The 12756-nt window shown below is 38.5% G+C and overlaps 1 protein-coding gene across 5 annotated transcripts in view; it reads left to right on the top strand.

Annotated features, from left to right (window-relative positions):
• Hace1 (HECT domain and ankyrin repeat containing E3 ubiquitin protein ligase 1) overlaps positions 1-12756 on the top strand; it is a 112780-nt gene that overhangs the window by 47369 nt on the left and 52655 nt on the right. For all 5 annotated transcript variants that reach the window (XM_076552346.1, XM_076552343.1, XM_076552342.1 and 2 more), the window contains 4 exons: positions 221-303; positions 9277-9373; positions 9539-9640; positions 10585-10691. In XM_076552346.1, coding sequence (XP_076408461.1) covers positions 221-303; positions 9277-9373; positions 9539-9640; positions 10585-10691 — 389 coding nt within the window. The remainder of the gene's footprint in view (positions 1-220; positions 304-9276; positions 9374-9538; positions 9641-10584; positions 10692-12756) is intronic.

Below are 12756 nucleotides of genomic sequence, written 5' to 3'. Positions count from 1 at the left end.
TTTGTATCGCATTCACAGTTCCACATAGATCCTGGGGTCCCTGGGTGTCAGCTTTTTATAGAGTTGGACTTGTTCCCCATCATACATCATGAGTCTGCACACTCATTTCCTTTTTAAAGCTTCAAATTGTGGGAGGAATTCTCCTTATGTGGATTAAAATTCTAATAATTGTGTCTTTTGTTTGACTTCTGTGGCTTTACATTTAACCTTTTTCCCCCAGACAGTGCAGTGCTTGCTAGACAGCGGTGCTGATATTAACAGGCCGAATGTGTCAGGAGCTACTCCATTGTACTTTGCCTGCAGGTACGAGACTTTGTATTTCCAGACATGCTTCCCTTAAAGAATTGTATGTTTCAACTATATTTTTACATGTAAATATTTGTATATGTTTTCTCAAGCTATCTTGTTTTCCTGGGAATGCTTTGCTTTCATTTAGCATGATAAATATTTTGTTACTTAATTGCAGGAGAGAAAGCATTTTCTATTAATGTCATTATTGATGTTCTGAGATAAGATCTTACTGTGTAGCCAGGTTATTTAGAATTCAACAGTGTACTTCAAGGCTGGCCTCAGACTTTAGGTCCTCCTCCCCCAGCCTCTATAATGCTGGGATTATAAGTGAGCTATTATACACAGCATTTTATTTAATTGCCAATGCTTTTATCTTATTGGTGGAACTGTTTTTATTTACTTGACTACTTTAAGTTTAAGACAGAGCAGTAACCCAGTTAGTTCCATTGTAAGTACCTAAGTCTGTTCCCTTAGGATAAACTGTTGGATATGACTTGGTATGAGTTGTGTATTCTGTTTTTTCACTCCTGTCTTGGTGATTTTTCTTGATTTGTTCATTTTCTAACTCTTGTTGAGGACTTGTAGAGGACTTGCCTAGCATGGGCAAGGCCATTCTTTGATCTCCAGCACCAGGATAGTGAAAAAGCCAATCACAGCATCAACACAGAACAAATCAAATCAAAACAACACAAAACATATATGCCTGTATGTGTTTGTAATGTGTCACAGAGAGGTAGTTTGCAGGTAGGAACAGTGCAGAAATCTGTAGTCCTCTGGTTGTCCTTTGGTGTCCTTGGGGATTGGTTCTAGAACAACTTTCTTCCCCTGATGGGTAGCCAAATCTATTATAAAGTCCCTAATGTAAAATTTCAAAGTATTTAGATGTAATCTTCCTGTATAGCTTAATCATCTCTGTGTTGCTTACATCTAATATAATGCTGTGCAGATAGTTGTACACTGTTTGAGTAATGATAAGAGATAAAGTATGTACATATTGAGTACAGAGATAAAGTATGCACATATTCAGGATGGGAACAACTGTTGTATGCCTGACTGTATTTTCAGTTTGTCAATATGGAATCCATAGGTGTAGATATCAATTGTAATATTCATTCATTTAGATTATTATAGACATTCTAGAAATTCCTTGTCCTATTCTTTTGTATCATTTAAAAATTATTTATTTTTATTTTATACGTATGGGTATTTTGCCTGCGTGTACATGACGTGATTGCCTGGTGTCTGTGGAGCCCAGAAGAGGGTATCTGATCTGGAACTGGAATCACAGATGGTTGTTAGCTGCATATAGATCCTGTGAATTAAGCCTGCATCCTTTGCAAGAGTAGCAAACACTCTTATGCACCGTTTTTAAAAAATATCATTTTACTAGTTTATTTTTAACAGATGTGCTTTTTTCTTGTTTTTCATTGATGTCTCTGATATTACCTTGATCAGACTGATACAGATCATCTATTAATTTTAATTTTATCAATTTTAATTATGTGTGTTGCCATTGAGGGTATGGGCCCATAATTATAGGTGCCTGTGGAGGCCAGAAGAGAGTCTCAGATGCTCTAGAGCTCGAGTTAGAGCTGATTGTCACTGACCCCCTCTTTTGGAAACTGAACTCCTTTGCAGGAGCAGTGCATGCTTTCAACTTCCGAGCTTTCTCTCCAACCCTCTTAAACCCTTTATTTGAGGCAGAGTACAAAGCACTGTAGTGATTCTTTTATATATGTAATATATATATTTTTTAAAATTACAACCATATCATTTCTACCCTTCACCTTACTCCATCCCCTCCCTTGCATTCCTACTTGTCCTCTCTCAAAATTAATGGCCTCTTTTTCTTTGTTGTTTCTCTCTCTCTCTCTCTCTCTCTCTCTCTCTCCCTCCCTCCCTCTCTCCCTCTCTCTCCTAAGTATGTAAATATGACCTATATATATATATATATATACATATAGATATGTGATCTTTTTAATTTAAATTATGTGAATTGTAAAACTTAGTGAAGATATTATATTCAAAGGGCTTTTATATACAATAACTTTTTGATTTTTAGTGTTCTAGTACATATCTGAGTTCAGTAGTCTCTTATTCTTAAATGATTTGATTGATTGGCTGATAACCAATTCCATGATGACATGAATTTATGTAAAATATTAGCTTGAGTTTCTGGAATAATATTCTACCTTTTATATTAAAATTTTTGAATATTTATTATTTTTATATTATGGGCATTTTGCCTGTAAGTATGTCTGTATATCATGTGCATGCAGTGCCCTTGGAGGCCAGAAGAGAGTGCCAGATACCCTGGAACTGGAGTTCCAGACTGTTGTGAGACACCATGTGGGTGCTGGGAATTGAACCTGGTTCCTCTGGAAGAGCAGCCAGTGCTTTTAACTGCTGAGTCATTTCTCCAGCCCATTTACTTTAAAATTTTCCCATGTTCTATCTTGGGTGTTTATTTTTAGATTAGACATTCCTTTGAAGCCTCTGATTTGATTGTTCACAGGCCAATTGCATTATTATAAAATCTCAGATTTTAACATGTCCAGAATACAACATCTTAGTATTCTCTTCATATCTCTCTTGTGCCCTTTATCATCCTACTTATTCAGTGCAGAAATCAGATCATTATTTCTTAGTACCTCTCTGACTCTGAACTTGGAGCCTGTTCTGAATAGTAAGTTCTTTAAAGTCGGCCTTGAGAACATGTTCTGCATTTCCAGAGTCTGTTTAAACCCTGTTAGAGTACTGAGGAGTTGGCCTGGTCCCCCCGACTCCACTTTTGCTTCCCTTTAGTAAATGTCTTCCTTGGCAAAGCGACCTTTTGGGGGGAATAAAAAAGAATGAGTTCTGCCCGGTCAGAACCTGCCAGTGCTCTTTGTTGCACTTCAGATGAAACCTCTTTTCTCTCGGCCTGTGAGACTCAGTCAGCGGCACTCCAGGGCCTGAGCCGCGCTGTTCTCTCTGAGTTCTCCGAGTGCACACGCCCACTCTGTTTACACAGTTGTGCTTTACACAGTTGTTGTGCTTTGCTGGGTGTTTTGTGTGGCTGACTCCTTCACGCTTTAGCTGTTACATGATTCCCTCGCCCCCCCCGCCCCCCTTTTTTCTTGGGTTAGGAGTGTGATCCAGGCTGGTCTCAACCTTGTGATCCTCCTGCTTCTGCTTCCCTTGTGCTTGAATTAGAGACATGTGTTGCCAAACTTGGTGTCTTGGTGTGCTTTTTGTTGCTGTGATAACACACTGACTAAAAACAATTTGGGAAAGAAAGGGTTTGTTTGGCTTACATATGCTGCGTTACACAGTACCATGAAGGAATTTAAGGCAGGAAGCTGGAGGCAGGAACTGAAGCAGAGACTCTGGAGGAGCATTGCTTCCTGGCTTGCTCTTCATGGCTTGCTCAGCTTGCTTTCTTATTCCATCATCTGTGACCGCCACCCTGGGTGTCACTGCCTACAGTGGCCTGCAGAGTTCAGCCTCTCATGTCAATCATTAATTTAAGAAGATGCCCTACAGATTTGGCTACAGCATATTTGATGGTGGCATTTTTCCTAATTGAAGTTCTCGTCCCCAGTAACTCTGGCTTGTGTCAAGTTGGCAAACTAACCAGGACACCTGATTTTAACCTGCCTTTTAGAAGCAAAATTCTAACCAATTTAAATAGATCTCTAATCAGAGTTTCTGTTATAGTGTCATAGTATTCCCTTCATAGTATTTTGTAACTTCTACCTACTTATTTACTGTTTGTAGTCTATCTCAACTTCAGTGAAAGCAAAAAGAGTGTTTCTTCTTACCACTTTTGTCTAATGTTTGTACAGTACTTAGATGTTTACTGTGTGTTTGTGAGTGAATCCCTCTAGTTTCAGCCAAAACAATGATTTAAAATAGTTAATACAATATTATATTATTATGTAGAACTGAAATATTCCTATAGCTAGTCTGAATACAAGAATATTGATAAAAGATTGTTTTAAAAGTAGTTATTCTTTGAACTGTATATCAAAGATTTTTTAAAACTCAAGTATGTGCATGTATGTGTGTGGTACTGGGAATTGAACCCAGGGACCTTTGCTATGCTAAGCCATTCTTCATTTTTATTTTAAAGACAGGGTGTTGTTGTCGTCCAGGATGGTTTGGGACTCACTACACATGGCCAGATGTGGTCTGCACTCACGACAGTCCTTCCATCTCAGCCACATGCTTGGCATTATGGGCATGAACCACCAGGCAGGCTATTAAGTTTTCATTTAGCAACACTGGGTCTTTTTGAAAAAGATAAGAAGTGAAAGGAAAAAGAACTTTGTCATTGTAGGAGAATGATATATGGGGCACTGTTCATTTGAAGGCACTTCTTTTTGTTTCTAAACTGTCTTTGTGTATGGTGGCACCTGAGTGTATGTGTGTGAGCTGCTGCGTGCATGTGGAGGTCAGAGGAGAATGTTAAGTGTTTAATAAACCCAAGTGATCCTCCTGTCTCTGCTTCTCAAATGGCTAGGGTTCTAGGTGTGCGTGCCTGGCTGTTTACAGAGGTGCAGGGGATTTGAAATCAGCTCCTCAGGCTTGCTCAACGTGCACGGTTAACTCACTGAGCCGTCTCTGCAGCACTGAAGGCGTGCTTTCAATTGCACTGCGGTGTCTAGATTCTCAGTTATTTTCTCTATTTACAGATAGCTAGGAAAAGTAAGGCAAATTGGAATATATATGTATGTATGTATGTATGTAAGTTAGTAAGATGTTGATGGAGTTTTAGAGGTCCTTGTAGAGTTACAAAGGTATAAGCTTCAGAGCATAGAGTGTAATTCCTGTCAAACAATTCTTTTCAGTTAGCGAACTCAGAATCAAAATAGTATGTAAAATAACCTTTAAATTTAAATAGTAAAATATAGTTTCTGTTCATAAGCAATTAAAAAAGTTACAACTCTAATTCCCATTATTATACACTCTGGTGGAAGTTCTAGGACATTAAGGCTGAAAGAGCCCAAAGTTAGAAAGCTGAAGGATTTGGAGAAACCATTCTGTTGTCATAAACTATACTACCATGTCCTTGTAAAGAGTATTACCTCAGTCAATATAAAAATGAGTCTAGGGAGAGCGTGAGCTAGTTTGGTTTGATGGTGTGGCCCCTGGAAAGTTGATGACTGCACCGGACGGCCCAGTAGCACACGTTGAACTCAGTGGGTTATTGACAGTTTAAAAGAAAAGGGTGTGAAATTGCAGGGAGGAAGTCTGGAAGGATTTAGGAGGAGGGTAAATACGAAATTATCAGAGAATTAATAAAAATATATATGTATAAACTAGCCTTAATTTTTATAAAGGATAATTGCCTATTCAATAAACTTCCCTAGTTATTTGGATTAAAAATTTCTTGTGCCCCAAATAATGCTGAAATATAGTCAACTGTTGAAAACACCAGTCTACTTAGGTTGTAACACAAAATACACCACAGTGTTTCCCATTGAGGATAATTGTATTCCATTTATATCTTAGCTACAAGGCATTACATATCATCCGTGTGTTTCTGTGTAACTTAGTGGATATAATTATAAAGCTGGGTGGACATAGTTATAAAGATGGCTATTAAAAATAGTTGACAATTAAAAAAAATCTTAGCCAGGCATAATAGTGCTGCGCTTTAGTTTCGACAATCAGGAAGTAGAGGTAAGTAGATCTCTGTGATATCAAGGCTATCCTGGTCTACAAAGCAAGTTCCAGGCCATCTAGGGCTACACAGTGAGACCCTGTCTCAAAAATCAAAATATTCTTTTTGTAACTCTTTGCAACGCTGTGACTCTCTCATAGGATAGTTGTACATATTTTTACATATTTTACGTACATAGTTTTACGTATGTCGTGCTTGGAGCACTAATTGTACCCTTCACATCTTGTATGTTATAAACAATTGCTTCTTGTTTTTAATACGTTTTTGAAATGAAGTGTCCCATCATTGTAAGCTTGATCTTCAGGTACAATTTAGAATTCCAGCTTTCTTAAAATGTTGTAGTGGCATTTTGTTTTCTTCATGCTAAATATTCCTTTTTTTTAATTAATTTTTTATAATTTTCTTTACAAAAAGATTTAAAAAGTTTTTTATGTGTGTTTTGCCTGCTTGTATGTCTTTGTACTGTGTGAGTGCCTGGTACCCACATCGGTCAGAAGAGGGCATTAGATTCTCTGGAACTGGAGTAACATAACTGTGAGGTATTTCGTGATGTTGGGACTTGAACCCTGATCTTCTCCAAGAGTAGCAAATGCTCTTAACTGCTGAGCCATCTCTCCAGCTCCAAGATTTATTTTACTTTTACTTGTGTGTGTGTGTGTGTGTGTGTGTGTGTGTGTGTGTGTGTGTGTGTGTAGGTATATCACCTGAGTGCTAGTGCCCATGAGTTCTATAGGCATTGCATTCCCCTGGTGCTGCAGTGCAGGCATTTGTGAACCACCTGACGTTGCAGGAACTGAGCTCAGATCCACTCTTAGCCACCAAGCTGTCTCTCCAGCCCTCATGCTAATAAGTGGCTTTGTTGTATGTGACAAAAAATGTTTATATGAGGCTTTAAGAAACCAATCGATGTATCTACTGTTGAATTGTTCGTCTTGAACTATTGCGTATACTCTTGAAACACTGGGTGAACCTTTCAAAAGAAACTTTAGACAGATTAGGTTAAGCACAGTTGATGTGCACAGAGAGCAAGCACTTGATAAACTGGATGACACTCAAGCCAGAAGTGATTCAGAGAGCTCTGCTAGCCGTGTCTGAACAGTGAGCTCTTAGGCTAAATTTGGATGATGACCTGAGTGGCTGCAGCAAAACTTCGGGCTTATTTGAGCAGATTTGATGGATTGATCTGTGAACATACGGTTAAAACACTCAGTTTGTCCCACTCACCACACAGACGAGGCGTTTCCTCCCCACCAGGAGCCGACACTTGATTATGCAGTGGCCATCAGTTGAACATCTTCTAAGTCAGTTCTTACACCATCTACTGGGCGACAGTAACTACGAGTTCTGGGCTCAGCCCCAGTAGAATGCTGTGCACCTTAGGTACTTGGCACAAGACTGATCCACTGCAATTTCTGAACTGGCTGCAGGCCCAGCTTCCTAGGACTCTCTCCATGGATTTCAGAAGTTTGCTAGAGTGGCTCATAGGACTCAGGAAATAGCATGCTTGCTTTGATTAGATTATGAAGGATATTTCAAGGGTTACAAGTAGGCACCAGACACAGACCTGTAGGGCAAGGTCTAGAAGATCTGAAGTGTCACCCTTCCTGCAAGGCTCTCAGCTAATCAGAAGTTCTCCACGATTGAAACGTGGACAATTGTGCAGAAATGTTATTGGACCAAAAGGGGTATGACGATATATTAGGACAGAGTGGCAAACCAGCAGGGTGTTTCTGTTCAGCTTCCTGGCCTTTGGGCAGCACTCCTCTCTCTGAGGTTAGAGGTAGACCTTCTGGAAAAGGGGTCTCACTTGCTCGTTTCTGTTAGGTTGGTCAGCTTTTAGACTGATGGTCTCCTGCTTATTTGACAGCTGTTATAGAACTGTAGCAGTTCCGTCTCTGGAGACAGGACTGCTGTATTCTAGGAAGTTGTGTTAGGTTTCTACCGGTTTTCCCTGTCATTCGTTCTTTAATGCTTATTTATCAAGTGTATGGAATACTAAGTTCAAGCTTGCAGTATAATTTATAGAATGTGATGTGTACATGTTATAAGCCAACTACCATTCTTGGTGGTGTTGAACAAGTCTGCTACTTAGCTATTGGTGGTGTAGGGCCTGGAGAGATGATACCACAGTCACGAGCACTTGTTCCTGCAGAGGACCAGTGTTCATTTCCCAGCACTCACATGGGGACTGACAGCCATCTGTGGCTCCAGTTCCAAGGGATCTGACTTCCTCTTGACCTCTAGGACACAAGGAAAATATACATATAGAATAAATTAATTAAAAACACTTAGGAGTTGACAAGTTAATTGGAAAGATCAAACACATGGACATTAAGCAATTGTAAAAGTTATTGAAATTGGATAGTTTTTTATAAACTCACATTTTCTACAGAGATGTCACTGTCTTCTGACATAGCTTAAGCTTACCTTAGCTTTTGGGTTTATTTTGGGGCATGATAAGGAGCAGCCTAGCACGGGACAGTATGAATTAGCCACTGTTACAATAGCTGTGTAATATTTTGCCTGACACCACCAGCTTAATAACACTGATACCCCATGAAGACTTCTGAGCCTTCTGCTTGAGGCCTGTTATGTCACAGCTGTGAGCCTGAGACAGAATTGCCCTGTGTTTGGGGCTAGCCTGGGCTATAGAGTGGGACTCTTCTGGTTGAACATTAATAATAATGCTAATTACTGTTGTTTTTAGAGAACTGCTCTACTGGTTTTTTTTTTCTGGTATAATTTGGATAATATTATTTAAAAATTATTTATTTTATGTATGTGGGTGTTTTGCCTGAATGTATGTCTCTACATCACTCATGTGCTTGCAGAGGACAAAGAGGATATTGTATCCCTTGGAACTCGGAACTGAAGTTTCACTCATTTGTGAGCCTCCATGGAGGTTCTGGGAGTTGAACCCAGGTCCTTTGGAAGAGCAGTCTAACTGCTGAACCATCTCTCCAGCCCCCTAGATATCCTTAAGTTAGTTATGGCCAATTGGTGCATGTATCAAGGAAGGTAGTTACTATTGTCATAATTATCAACAGGATGCTAAAACCTAGTATAATTGTTCTTTGTGGCACTAGATTTATAGCAGGACACTATGAGAGTTTGATTCAAATTGGTTATAAATTATTTTTTATATAGTACCATTTGGTTGAAATACAATGAGCTTGTTTTTAATCTGTTTCCATTTCTGAGAAGTCTCTGTAGTTTTTATTACTGTGAAGTGATGTGCCTCTAGAGGATACTAGTGATCTAATTTATAGAGAAAAATTATAAGATGAGATTTTTGATTTGGTTCTATTTCTATACAGCCATGGTCAGAGAGATACGGCACAGATTCTTCTATTACGAGGAGCCAAGTATTTACCAGATAAAAATGGAGTAACCCCTCTAGATTTATGTGTACAGGTATGCTTTTAATATATTATTCTGAGCCCGTTTATGATAGAAATTATAAACAATAAAATCATGTTTTCCATAAATTAGAGTGCAAAGATGTTTGGCTTGTGAGAACTGTGATATTTAAAAATCTCTTTGTTTTTAAACCTGAATAACTATAAATCTTGTTTTTAGGGTGGATATGGAGAGACTTGCGAAGTATTAATTCAGCATCACCCTAGACTTTTCCAGACTATTGTTCAAATGACACAGAATGAAGACCTTCGTGAAAACATGGTAGCATAAGCTTGCTAATAGGTTGTAAATGAATAATAATCATTTTGTTGTCATGATTGTTTTAGTAACTTGAGTTTGTTGTATATTATGTAGCTATTAATTATAGTAAGTCCTTAGTACATGGGGATTTTGCAGCCCAAAACCAACCAGTTGTTGATCAAAAATACTGTTAAATATGGACAGACTTTTTGTCATTATTCTCTAAAGAATACGGTATAACAACTGTTTATATAGTGGTTACATTTTATTAGGCATGATAGATTATGTGAAGATGGTTTCAAGTTTATAAGAGAATATGCATTGAGTATATGCACTTGCTTTGCCTTCATATATAAAATACTTGAGCATCCGTAGGTGTTGGGTACTTAGGGACAAATTGGAATTGGTTACCAGGAATATTGAGGTGTAGCTGTATATAATAACGTATCTTGTCTGATATTTGGCCCTCTGAACATCTGTCTGGCTCTTTGGTCTCTCCTTAAGATAGCTCTTCCTCATGGGTAGAGGAAGAACATTCTGTAGTGACTGGTAACCACTGGTTCTCTGAGCTCTTTTTCCATTGTCTCTGTGGTCCTAGGGAGTGAACCCAGGGGCTCACTAGTACTGTCCTGCTGAGCTGCATTTCCATAGCCCCAAGCTCAGTGTTTTTAACAGTCTTGGAAAAATTACAGAATTGGAAACCTTCATAAACATTAGAAGTTTAGAATTAAATTACATACGTACTTGATTTTCCATGTGTATCTATCTTTTTAACTGGATAATTTTACAGAAAGATTTTTCTGTATTGGCTCTTAAGTTTGTGTAAAGCAAAATAACTATGAAGTTCTTAATTTTAGTTAGCTGGCTTTAAGGCATTTATTAAATTAATATATGTGTACGTTTTGATAGAATTGAATGGGTTACTTACTGTGTAATCACTTTGTTTTTTATTTCTGTCAAACCAGTTACGTCAAGTTCTGGAGCATTTGTCTCAGCAGAGTGAAAGCCAGTACCTAAAGATCCTGACAAGTCTTGCTGAAGTGGCTACAACAAATGGTCATAAGCTGCTTAGGTAAGCGTTGCCGTAAACCAGTACATAGTAGATGTCTTTGGCAGCTTAGAGAAGGGTTTGTTTGGTTTAAGGTTCCAGAGGGATAAGAGTCCATCATGACAGGAAGCCTGGCAGCCAGCAGGAGGTGAGGTAGCTCATCTTGACTCTAAATGGGGCACACTCTTAGACTCTCCGAGGCCCCTCCAATGCAGTAACATACTTCCTCCAAGGAGACCACACCTCCTGAGCATACCCAAATGCCTCCAACTTCAGACCAAGCATTCAAACACCCAGACTATGGGGACATCTCATTAAAACTACACAGTGACTGTTCATTGTTTGTTTAAAAAGGCCTGGCTCATTAGTTCTTAGTCAAGAGACTTTTTAAAGAAACCTAGAGCATGTTAACTTGAATCTTGGCATATGTGTATGGAATTTAATCCATGTCTTGGGTGTGGCCATACTTCCTTTTAGTTCAGGCAGTTGGGAGCTGGAAGTAGGAGGACCAGGATTTCAGGGTAATCCTCAGCTATATGGTTTGTGGCCAGCCTGGGCTATGTGAGAAAGTAGTTGAGGAATCTGAATCTCTGACTTATAAAATTGGGTACATCCCACTGTTTAACCTTTCAGTGTTCCTTCATGATTCATTATAAAGTTTTTCCCCTGTACTTTCCCTCTCCCTAGTTCAGGTCTTTATTCTTGTTTTTAATAACTCCTTGCTACATCTATGGAGTTAAACTTTGTATCTCTTGACTTTTACATGTAGCTCATATATATGCTATAGGTCTTTGCATGTGATTAGCATTATAGTTAGGAGAATAGGCAGCTGTTACCAAGTACGTAGTTTGTTACTGTTTCTTAGCTTACAGATTTGACCTCTTCTAATTTGGGTGTATACTTCTTCATATTTCACTCTCACTAATCATTTTAACAGTGACAGTTTGTGGCAACCTTTCACCTCCACAGTTGCTACTGAACCTTTCTCTCTCCATCATCATGCAGTCTCCAAAAGATGACTAGAAAGCTACATTGTCAGGTTTACTCTTAGTCATGTTTCATTCTTCCTGTGTACCTAAGATGAAAGTCTTTCTGCCCCAACCCCTGCCTTCTTTTTCTAGATAAGGTCTTGCTGTGTAGCCCAGGCTGGCTTTGAACTTGTTATCATGGTTTATGCTCAGGTGTGGGAATACATTTGGGAACTACTTATTTCTAGCTACTTTCTGTGCTCCTGTACTCTTTACTTGAAAGGCCTTCTGCTAATTGATATGACCAATATCACCATCTTGTTTGTTTGTTTGTTTTTTCTTCCTAATTTGCTTTCAATACTCTCTAGGAAGCACTTTTAGATTTTTCATCTGTAAGACTCATTGGAGCTGAGATTTCCATTATATATTCCTTTCACTTCTTTTAGTTATTTCTAGTAATTCATGTATTTGATGAAACCTAAGATTTAGACAGACTAATCAAAACATAGTATGAGGGGCTGGAGAGATCGCTCAGTGGTTAAGAGCACTGGCTGCTCTTTCAGAGGACATGGGTTCAATACCCAGCACCCACATGGCAGCTAACTCCAAGGTCTGACACTCTCACATAGACATACATGCAGGCAAAACACCAGTGCACATAAAATAAAGATAAATTATTAAAAAAAAAACAACATAGTATAATAGAAGTGGAGGGGGATAAATGGGGGCTATATTTGATCAAAGCACATTATATGAATATGAAAACATAAAAACATATATCTAAAAAACATGTAGTTATTTCTATTCAGCTTCTTTATTATAATGAGTTATAATTTGTGACTATTAAAATCATAAGGTTTTTTAACGGCCAAAACAAAACAAAACAACCCAAAAACATGGTCTCTGGGCTTTGGAGACAGGCAGATTCAGGTATAAGTTCAGACATACTGTTTACCAACTGTGATCTCAGCAACAAACTTTTTGGAGTTCCCTTCATTGTCCATCAGTACATCTGTTACATAGTTTTAAGTGCCTGCTGTTTACCGGGCCAACTGTTAGGTAATTATGAATTAAACAGATGCTCTGTCTCCCTATACTGAATTTATAGTTTAAGTTGAAAT

This window comes from Peromyscus maniculatus, chromosome 16, assembly GCF_049852395.1.
Source record: "Peromyscus maniculatus bairdii isolate BWxNUB_F1_BW_parent chromosome 16, HU_Pman_BW_mat_3.1, whole genome shotgun sequence".
NCBI lineage: Eukaryota > Metazoa > Chordata > Mammalia > Rodentia > Cricetidae > Peromyscus > Peromyscus maniculatus.
Note: the sequence above shows the minus strand (reverse complement) of the source record. Positions and strands in the feature narration are given on the sequence as shown.